The 11,126-nt window shown below is 37.1% G+C and overlaps 2 protein-coding genes across 2 annotated transcripts; one reads left to right on the top strand and one right to left on the bottom strand.

The window, feature by feature from the left end:
• Window positions 1–844: 844 nt before the first annotated feature.
• On the top strand, window positions 845–5,028 carry LOC114714145 (26S proteasome non-ATPase regulatory subunit 13 homolog A). The gene is made up of 6 exons (XM_028898850.1): window positions 845–1,118; window positions 2,560–3,006; window positions 3,645–3,725; window positions 3,823–4,019; window positions 4,108–4,207; window positions 4,565–5,028. The coding sequence occupies exons 1-6, from the start codon at window positions 969–971 to the stop codon at window positions 4,748–4,750; spliced, it is 1,161 nt and encodes a 386-aa protein (XP_028754683.1). The 5' UTR covers window positions 845–968; the 3' UTR covers window positions 4,751–5,028.
• Window positions 5,029–6,055: 1,027 nt separating this feature from the next.
• On the bottom strand, window positions 6,056–10,693 carry LOC114714150 (extra-large guanine nucleotide-binding protein 3; the record flags this gene model as incomplete). The annotated part of the gene is made up of 8 exons (XM_028898855.1): window positions 6,056–6,816; window positions 7,014–7,186; window positions 7,614–7,861; window positions 8,169–8,328; window positions 8,508–8,687; window positions 8,776–8,880; window positions 9,467–9,604; window positions 9,737–10,693. Coding segments are annotated over 8 exons (2,556 nt in total), but the record flags the coding sequence as incomplete, so codon positions are not given.
• Between the last annotated feature and the right edge of the window lie 433 nt (window positions 10,694–11,126).

The raw sequence follows: 11,126 nt of genomic DNA, 5'->3' as shown, positions 1-11,126 counted from the left end.
TTATACTACCTCCGGTCTTTAATATAAGAGCTAATTGACTAATTTAAGTAGATTAAGAAAATTAGTTAAGCTAGTTATTTGTTATAAATATGTGTTGTCTTTCCTAAAATATTTTTACTAATCAAGTGTATTAGCTAGAACTGTCATTATTACAAGAACTATCTTAAGAAAAAAAAAATATGAGAGATAAAATATATTGAGCTCTTATATTTAGAATCAAAATAAAAGCTAAACAAATTCTTAGAACCGGAGGTACTATATATAAGAAACAATTAATTGCACAAAAGGGCCTGTATTGAAGTCTGAGTAGACATTGGTTAGACGAGGTTGGTTTTTTTCCGTGGATTGTGAATTGCAGCAATAAATACATTGTACAAGTAGTAGTAAAGAAGCGAAACAGAGGAATTAGATTTTATCTGACATATAATCTTTTTGTTTTTATTTATTTTATACTTTTTATCTCTCTCGTGTTCATGACTTATAAATCCCTACATATTTTACTAATTATATTGATTGATGATATATTAGTTTACTAATGCTTCAGCAGGTTAAATTATCTATGATCATGATTTTCTTTTTAAAGGAGAAAGTTCACCCCTTTTTTCACTGTAAATAAAATTTTTTATAAAACCGTAAATACTCTTTTTTTTTGGGCCCCATTAAAATACTATCAGTCCATTCCTTGAATTTCAATATTTCATACAACGTCGCGGTCCAAATGAAGAAGATAAGTGCCGAGTATTGGGCCATGGTGGGCTTCTACGGCCCAAAAGAGGGGGTGAAGCCCAAGTAAGAATCCAAATAAAGCTGGCAAACGAGCCCGAAACATTATATGCGTTTCTTTGAGTTCAAGGAAGTAGAAACCATAGAAATTGGGAAGACTGAGAACGGAATTGTTCGGTAATAAAATTCATATAAAGACGAAGCAAAGAAGTTTTAGAGTTCTTCCCTTGCATTTCTGAATCGTCATGGCTGCTCTTCAATACTTGGAATCGCTGCGCGATACGCACCCGGAGCTCTCGGATTGGTCCAATTTGCTTGCGGATCTGTACGAGAAGAAGCTCTGGCACCAGCTCACTCTGAAGCTCGAGCAGTTCGTTGGACTTGCTGTTTTCCAGGTCCGTTCCCACTCCTGTTACTTGTTTCTATACTCCGAGGCAATTGCTGCGTAAGTTTACTGTGTGTTTTTTAATGAGGATTAGGGCTTTTTTGATTCCGGTGGTATGATATTATATTTATGAGCACGAACTTGAAATTGGTTCGGAGAATGAAGTTAAGGCTTTGCATCAATGTAGCTTTTGATTTGCGAAATCTTTATTGGTAATGTGTTTTGTTTCCTTTCCTCTTTTACTGGTATAGTCAACATCTAGGGTCCATAAATATTGGAAAAGAGGTGTATCATAAATTTGCTTTGAAAATTGAAATCCCTCTTGCTTGGAATTTTGAAAATTAGGCTCTTAAAACGCATGGATGGACATGTGGTTTGAACGTTATTTTAATTTTATTTGACTCTACTTGCGATTAATCAAGCTCTATAGAGGACAGCCTTGTTTTTCCAATCTTCAGAAAAGGTGAATAGAATGTTTCTTAGAAATACATCCGTTGAACTCAACTCTACTTCTTAATTGAAAAGTTTGCATGGAAGCTTGTACCTTTGACGGCAATTTTTATGGTTATTGTGGTTCTGTTCTGTAAAATAGCTTCAATAAAAATTGCTCCTCCCTAATTTTATTCTGCAGTACTGGTGTATGTGATTGATAAGTCAACTACCATTAATGTCAGAACTCAATGAATGAAACGGCAGCTCTTATCAAGCCAATATAATTTTTTAAGATGATTCAGCTATCATTATAACTTTGATTGTTGCTCCTTGTTCTTCTGATTGCCTTTTATCTGAGTGGAAGACGAATTATATTTACCCTACTAATGAAACTGGTAAAAGCTGTAATTTGAGCACAATTCAATTTATATCATGCACTGCGTGAGATAAGGAGTGTGGCTTCTTCCTTTGCTAGATAGTCTTGCTATGAGTAAGGGATATTTACTGCAAATTATTATGCAGTTCTTTTCATCACGTTCTTGAATGGCTATTGACTGAAAGCCACAAGAATTTTCCAGATTTGTCTGCCAAAAATAATGTTATGATAGTTAGAGCATTTAAGTAAAGTAATGGGAAGTTCCCTCTGGAAAATCTTTATTGTTTGCTAAACCTATGCCATAGTAACTTAGAATACATTTGATTGCTGGAAGAATCATGAGACCAAAACATTCCGTCATCAAGGTACGTTGACTGAAGTAACAAGAACCCGCTCGTGACAAAACTTGTGGAGATCATAATACGAACTTTATGATTTATTCAACGTCACTTGTTGATTTGCCAATTCTAGTTCTTTTACTTAAATGCATGCATTATATTTTATATCCTGAGCAATTTTTTCCCCCTCTTGTAATACCATTTTTATCAACTAACTATTGGTATCATAAAATCTTTAGCTTGTTTTACACATTATAATAATTCATAATGCATTTGTTTGACAAACTAGTCTTATTGAATTTCAGGCCGATGATGCTTTGATACAGTTATATCATAATTTCATCACAGACTTTGAGACTAAGATCAATCTTCTCAAGCTTGCTCATTTTGCTGTGATAGTTTCTCGTCAGTACTCTGAAAAAGAAGCTGCCATTGGTTTTCTTGAAGGAGTCATTGAGAAGCTTCAAGCTACTAAAGAGAAGCGGATAGAAGAACCAATTGTCTACATTAAGATGCAAATAGCCTTGTTTAAGCTTGAACAAGGTGACCAAAAGGAATGCAAAAGACTTCTAGATGATGGAAAGAGCACAGTTGACAGTATGACAGATATTGATCCATCTGTTTATGCAAGCTATTACTGGGTATCATCTCAGTATCATAAATTTTGCCAGGAATTTGCTGAGTTCTACAAAAGTGCTCTTCTCTATCTGGCATACACATCAGTGGAGTCTCTCTCAGATTCATTCAAGCTGGTATGTCATCTGACATGTCTCCACTGTTTAACTTTGTTCAATTTCTTAACTCTTGTACGCCCACCTCAGTATACTGCTTGACTTGAGTTACTATAGTTTTGGGTTCAATAGGAGATTGGAAGAGTGTGTGATAGTAGTTTCTTGATGTTGTCACTGTACATTCTACTATTAATTAATTCACACTTTCTAACTTGTCTTCCTCATAATTATATGGTAAACTCCTAACATCTTAATATAATTAATCAAGACACTCTTTATGCTCATTCTCCACGTAAAATAGTTTGGAGTAGTGTAGAGGAAAGGTGATATTCCTCACATTTCATAAATTTTAAGATGAATTTATTCCGTGTTATATAAATTGATCGAGTGTACGGGCACTATTCTAAACTGTAATAGGAGGTGGAAGCATAGGTCATGATGCTTCTATCCCTAGAGTTGAAAGGTTTATGCTTTTGCTTTTGAATATATTAAACTGAATTCTGTCCATGTTTTATAATTTTATTGGGTGTTCTAGTTTTTTTTTCCCCCACACTTAAGAAAAGTTTGAGCCTTTGAGGCAAAGTTCATGGTGGTTTGACTCGTCCATTGTTTGTTTTCTTTTTATTTTTGATATTAAGCTCTTTTTTTTTCTTTTTAAGGATTTGGCATTTGATTTGTCCCTTTCTGCTCTGTTGGGAGATAACATTTACAACTTTGGAGAGCTACTTGCACATCCTATAGTAAGTACTGTCTAAAACTTTTTCTTTTTTGGAATGATGTTTGGGATATTCTTTTGGTTACTAAGTTGGTTAACGGCATCTTATATATCGCCTACAGATTAAGAGTCTTTTGGGGACAACGGTGGAATGGCTTTACTATATTCTTCAGGCATTCAATTCCGGGGATTTGGTTAGATATCAAGAACTTTGCGGGGTGCATAACACTGCTCTACGGGCTCAACCAGCACTGGTTCAGAATCAGAAGAGGTTGTTGGAAAAAATCAACATTCTCTGCTTAATGGAGATTATATTCAGGTGTATAAGCGTTGTCATTTGTGGAATGAATTTGATTTATAGAGCGTTTATTTTATTCCTGAAGCAAACTGATTGTGATTACTTGCAGTCGACCTGCTGAAGCTCGGACAATTCCTTTGAGTGCCATTGCGGAGCGTACAAGACTTTCTATAGAGGATGTGGAGCATCTCCTCATGAAGAGCCTTTCAGTAAGTCTTATTCAGAACTCTTGTAGATAGCATCATACACAAGTGGAAGCACTTTTTAGCACATACGAGCAATTGGCAACTTCCATTAACTTCCCTACATTATCTACTTGTTTCAAAGATTTTTCGGTTGGTCCATGCATTCCTCAAAGAAAGCAATTTGACATCTTTTTAATGTTTTGATTTAATTTCTGTAACTGGGTGTACTATCCTTTTGATTTCTGCAACATGCTATTTAGGGGGGCACCCATTTGCTTCTGGCGGTTGCTCTGTCATTCATTGTTTTCTTGGGGAAAAAAGGAGGGGCTTGTTTGTGTGTAAAGCTTGTTTATTCGTTATAATACTGAGAATTTTTTGCAGGTTCATTTAATTGAGGGTATAATTGATCAAGTTGAGGGTACGGTGCATGTTTCTTGGGTGCAGCCAAGGGTCCTGGGGATCCCACAGATCAAATCTTTAAGGGAGCGGCTGAACAGTTGGACGGATAAAGTGCACTTTGCATTGTCATCCATCGAAGCAGAAACACCTGATCTTATCGGATCATGAGTTTTTATAAACAGGTTTTTTCTGCTTATTGTAAGTTTGTAACAATTTCTTATGGGAACGTAAATGAAAGCGGCCACGGAAGATGAGAAAACTTCCCGAGTCAGGTGTGCAATAGAGCCAACTTAAATGTTCTCTGCTTGGTGTTGACTGCTGCTCTTGAATCACCAACTGGAAGGGCGGCCTCTTGTAGGCTCGACAATTCTTGGTTCTGTGGTTGCATGCCTAGAGGCATTCACGAATTGAAAAATAGGCTCTTTACATGCTTTATTGATTATAAACTGTGTATCTGTTTTTTTTTTTTTGAATATATACACTCAAAATAAAGGTCTAGGATTCAAACCTTAAAATTTGGGCAAAAAAAAAAACTTTAAAAATGAAAAAGAAATATGATGTGAGGAAAATCATCTTTAATTGAGTATGATAAATTTAGTAGTTCGTTAGTATCAGATAATTATATTTAAAAAAAACCCTAAAAGCGTAGACAGGCCATCAATATATAGTTTGAAGCATGAGAAATATGTGTTGAGTTTCCTAAATTTGCATAAAATGTCAATTTAGTTTTTTAATTTTGGAAAGCATATTTTTAATTTCTTGTTTAACAAAAATATACTAACTCAAATAGTATTTAAACTTGTTTAATTAGCATTTTCCGTTAAAATGATGTTAAAACTAAGAGACTAAAAATACATTTTATAAATTTAACTAAACCAAAATTTTGATATAAACTTAGATGATGATAGAGATTTTCTCCTTCCATTTCTCAATTATATTTTTAAATTTTTCACGCCCACAATCTTGAGTGGGTACGGCCTAATGGGACGGAAGGGACTGTTCGGGTGACAAGCTGTTCAAGATTCCAAAGAAACTTAACGTAGAAAACAATGTTCATTTATTTTCGAACTTTCCCAGGGAGCAATCGACTGATTCATAGTACATCACATGCACACCTTCGAGCAACCCCACCATCCTCCCAACCTCTATTATCATGCCATTTTCTGAAGATTTGATTGTCGCATTGATTTGAAGCTTTTCGGGTTCAATATACCGTCCCGATGAAAGTTCTCGATCTTAGAATCTGATTAACTAGAATAAAATCGGGTATAATTTTAATTATGCATAATTTGGTTTTCCACTGTACCGATTTCAATGGTGCATCATTTGTACACGCGCCTACGAATAAGGCTTATGATGCTACGCAAAGGCCGAATCAATCATATGGGACTAAAATGTAGTTATTATTGTTGGCCTCTGATTTTTCCCTTTATTTGCTTCAATTTAGGGGTGGGAAAGAGGGAAGGTCACAACTGGCCAACACAAGCTGTTCTAACTTTATTATGGTCTTTTGGCATGGTGAGCTGCAGCATGCACACGCACCTATTATCCACAAAAAACCATTACGCTTCCAACATCAAATAAATAATACAGAGAACTATTCCTCAAATCCCCATCCCCCCTTTCCTAATAGAAGGCACTAGGTTTGTCTCATATAGGGAGAGGAGCTTATGTCTGTACTGTAAAATGAATCCTCCGGTGGACCATAGTAATTCTCTTCCTTTTCCTCATCCCACTTGAGAACCTCCCTGATAAACTTGAATGCCTCGTCAATGGTAACCCGGTCCCTTGCCCGGGTTTGCCAGACGAAAAGTTTTCGGCTTGTGAGGGAAGCATAGAGATCCTTGAATTTCATGGCAACATAGAAGTAGGCTTGATGGGCTAGTGACTGATTGCTGTCGTGAGCACGGACAGGACAGAAATCACTGAACCATTCACAAGCACTTAGACTCACCCTACTTTGTTTTTCCTCAAAAATATCATACTTGTTCAGAATCAATACAAACGGGGTATCTCTAAAACAAGGGTGTTTGACCATGGTCTCAAATAACTCCCTACTTTGTATCATCTTGTTCTGAATAAGTGTTCCACTGCCACTGCCGTCTGGGGCAATGCACAACTGGTCATAGTCACTAAGGGCGACACAAAAGACCACGGCTCGAACATCTTCAAACATTTCAACCCACTTGCAACCCTCAGTCATCCCCTTGGCATTCACCCTTATAAGCTGGTACCTGGGACAGCAAAGAAAATTATCCAGAATTTTATTCGCAAAAGATTTTTGATGCGCTGCATTTTATGAACACAATGGCAGGCAATAGTGAAAGATCCAACATCACCAAGGATGTGCTAACTTGAAGATCTTTTAGCCAAACTATGGAAGACTTAGAGAAGATGCCTGAAAAATACACAGAATAGCCATAAAACTTACTTGGTCAGAGGTGGGGCCTGGGATTCCAGATTATCAGTGTAAGTTTGAGACATTGGACTTCGATCATCAAGTGAGAATTCTATGAAAGCCAATCCATTTCCACGAGTAACCCCTTCTGCATATAATATGTCTCTCTCAGAAGGTTCATATTCATTGCTAGATATCTCAACAGCCTGAAAGATACAAAGCAAATCATCTAGCTAATCAGATAAAAAAAAATCCATTTGTTCGGGACTATTCAAGGAAGAAGGGGAATGATAAAATTGTAGCATGCTTCTTAAGTCTCAGATCTGCAAGGTAAAGCATAAAAAGTTTTTTGGTAGAGGCGCCAAGAAAATAATTATCGTAACTATTAATGTCATATTTATCAGAGTGAATGATGGGCACAATAAAAAATTCAAATAAAAAACTGTGATTGAGTTCTGTACATCTGGCTTCTAGTAAAATAATAATAATAAAAGTTCTTCACTTCTGGAGGTGAGAAGAAAGCGGTTGTGGCTGCGAGTGGAAGAAATGTAGAAGGAAATAGAAAATGAAGTAGGCCAGACAACTTTATGTACAACTGAGAAAAGTGAAACGGTTTCAAAAGTGAGGAATAACCCGGTTTAAGAAGTACTCAGCAACATCTGGAAGGAAGTGAAGTTCATCTTTTCTTTTATAGGTTTCTTGTATAGCTGGATCCTTCCACACTTCGTCAACCAAGGGTGCATACTCCCGTGTGGCTGCAGGGAAGAATGCATCTAAATCCCCAGTGGCTATGATATCCAGGAGCCAGTCAGAAAAATGCTTCAGCCTTGGGTTGAGGGAATATATGCATTGACTAGTTTCAGCTGCTTCATTGTCCCTACCTGAATGAATATTGAAATCAGATAACTCGCCACAAGTATTCAGATGCTATCTTACTGTGAAAATTGAACAGACTATAATCAGACGGATTAACAACAAAAAATACAGGCATACCGACCATATCAAGTACAAAGTTTGTAAACAGATCTTGTCTCAATAGTAGAAATTCAAACATGGAAAAAACACAATCATAGACCATAAAGCCAAAAATAATAACAAAATAAAATAAAAGATCTGCTACAAGTTGCCTAAGCAGTTGATACAAGAACAAGAAAATTGAAGAATACATACCACTGCACGAAATATTACCTGGTTTCATAGTTTGGCCAGAAGAAGCTACAGCTTCCTCCTCAAAGCGCTCCCTTCCATCTAGTAATATGCTAAGATATTTGTACATGTTACTTTGGATCATCAGCTTGACATCTTCTAGTTCTTCCACAGTAAATCTGTTCCCGTACAAAAATTTGGCCTGCTCTTCAATTGCAAAAGTGAATGTCACAGAAAGGGGGCAAAAAAGCACTCAAAGTAATAAAACATACTTGTTAGTTGTTATCACTACTTTAATATCAGGTCTCCTAAGTCCTTATGGATTTGCCTATAATTTGTAATTATTAAGACATGAGGATAGGACGGCAAGAAGGATTATACCTGCTTAAAGATGGTGCTAGTACCAGATCCTTGAAGTCCAATAAGAAAAAGCTTATGGACTTTTTTCGGTTCTAGATAAGTTGGAACTGTAGTATAATTACTCGTCTCGTATCTTGGTCCATGAGGTTGTCCGTGGGGAAAAGGCAAAGAGAACAGGGTACAAACAAATCTTGTTGATGCCTGTCTAGGAAAAAGCAAAATACCAGTTTCATTAATATTCCAGACCCCTAGTTCAGAATTTTTCAGAAAGAAATATTCCAGTAAATACCCTTTCCCAGATGTTTCCTCTAATATTGTTTTGACCTTCCTCTTCGTAACGACCATCATCATAAACCCAAAAGTGTGTATCACGCGGACACTGCACGTTCGCCAGCTGAACATTCAAAGAACAAGGTTAATGGTGCAGATTTCAATAAAAACTAACATGTAGGAAGTCTTTTTATCAAGAGGCCATCACGTAACAACCGTGGGCTGGTTGGAGAAGTTTTAACATCTTGGAAAGCCGATGGCAGATTATGAAGTCTGGATCAATCAAGCCAAGCAAAATCTGTTGGGTACAGAAGTATCCACATTTACATCTACATCCCAGAGGTGTAATATGAGAGGTTTTTTATGATTATCTTTTTTAAGTTATTATGCCAAGAGTATCATATCTTTTAAATAATCTTTGAGCTTCAAGCAACAGCCGTAGGTCTAAGTTAGTGACCTGACCCATCCGAGGGTTGTTCATTATTCATCAAGGGTCATATGGTAGGAGCACAAATAGATTTGACAGAGGAATAATGAGTGAAATTAGGCAACAATCTAGACATAATGCCTGATTTTATCCAGCATCAATGGTCATCATGGGTTCACATGAGAGGAGTGAAAACAGAATGAAGAGAGAAAGGAGTGAATATTAAAAGACAAGGTGCATGATGAAAAGAATATAACTTGTTTAACATAATACGAAAGCTTACCTTCAGAACCCTAAGTTCAAGTTTGGTAATCTCTCTTCCATTGATGTAAACTTCAGTGTTTCCATTGCTAGCATTAGAGCTAAGTTTCCCACCGAAATTCAAGTTTGAACTTATTATTTTGTCAGGTTTTCCTCCTTCCTATTCAAACCAATAAAGACAAACATCAAAGCCGTTGTTCTTTAATTACAATTGGAGATATAGTACTTTCTATAAAGCGAATTTAAACAGAAACATTCTCAGTTTTGAAGCAGAAATTTAAACTTGTATCACCTTTCCCCATAGACCAGATTCTTTATCATACCAATATCTACCAGGCTTTAGCTTCCGTGGAGGTAAGGGGCACCCAACTAATTCCGCCATCTCTTCTGGCTTCAAAGGGAATCCATTGACAACAAGCTGCTCAGGCCGAAGCTGATTGGCAGAGCACTCTTTCTCTGCTTTCATAATTTGTTTGACTTCTAACGGACTCAGTAGTCGAGACAGCACTCTTGAATATTTACCCAATTTGAGACGCTTTGATTCATCAATGGGCTGACCAATGCATGTTACACATTTGCGCCCTTCTGGCATTGATCCCATTGCTCTGAGCACACAATTGCCACAATACTTGGCATCACAAACTAGACATGACTCCTTAGATTCCCATTTCCCTTTTCCACATCTATAACAAACTTTTATTTTCTTTTTCTTCCTTTCTTTAGAAACCCCAACATATTCTGGATGAACTGGCCTCACAACCTCAGCTTCTTTCCTCTGAGATCTCTCGACAGTATTAAAAGTGACAACAGGAGCCCTCTTTGCTTCATGAATTACTTGTTTAGGAGGATTATTTGGTGGATTATGTACTGAACTGGGGGATACTGAAGGTGACGCAGAAGAAAAATCTGCATTCTGCAACACAGACACCACGGATTCAGAACTTCCTGACATTCTCGGACTTTGATTATGATAACTTGTGACACCAACAATACGAGACACTGGCAAAGGGATTGGTTCAATAACAGGACGCCCTTGATCAGTCGATCTTTGGGAGTCTGATAGCCGCTTAGCTTGAGGATTCACATTTAGAGGCTCGACTCTCGGCACTTCGTATGAAAAGGCAGGTCCCTTGTATTCCATGGCCATGGAGTAGTCGAGATCAGAAGCATCATTAGGCACAGAAGCACCGGGAGGAAGCATCTTCTTCACCGAATTCTTCCAGTTCTCTCCTTCATTTGATCCATTTCTTCACAATTACAACAAATCAGCCACCGCCACTTACACTTTGTAAATTCTTCAACGTCAACAGTAATCTAGAGAGTAGGAGAGACCGAAGTTCTTTCTAAAACTTCACTTCCCAAGCTCTCGTAACTTGCGAGAAGATGTTCGAGAACAAGAGGTTGAATTACAATGTAAAGGGAATTCAGGCGACGTGGCTCACGTAGAGTGTATCACAGTCATTAAGCAGCCGCAATCAACCCTTGAAAGCCTTCTTAGTTGAATGGCTAAATTACAAACAATAAAACCAGATAAAGTCAAATGAAGTTAATATAAATTCAAAGGATGATGTTCAAGTTCAAGCATGACTTTCAAACAAGTCGGATAAAGAGCACAAAAACCCCAATCAATCACAGTCCAGACAAACCAAACATGAGACGTGTCATTAACTTCCAAATTCTAC

This window comes from Neltuma alba, unplaced genomic scaffold, assembly GCF_004799145.2.
Source record: "Neltuma alba isolate B1F8T4 unplaced genomic scaffold, ASM479914v2 tig00011487_pilon, whole genome shotgun sequence".
NCBI classification, from domain to species: Eukaryota; Viridiplantae; Streptophyta; class Magnoliopsida; order Fabales; family Fabaceae; genus Neltuma; species Neltuma alba.
The sequence above is the reverse complement of the archived record's forward strand: the minus strand, read 5'-3'. Positions and strand labels throughout refer to the sequence as shown.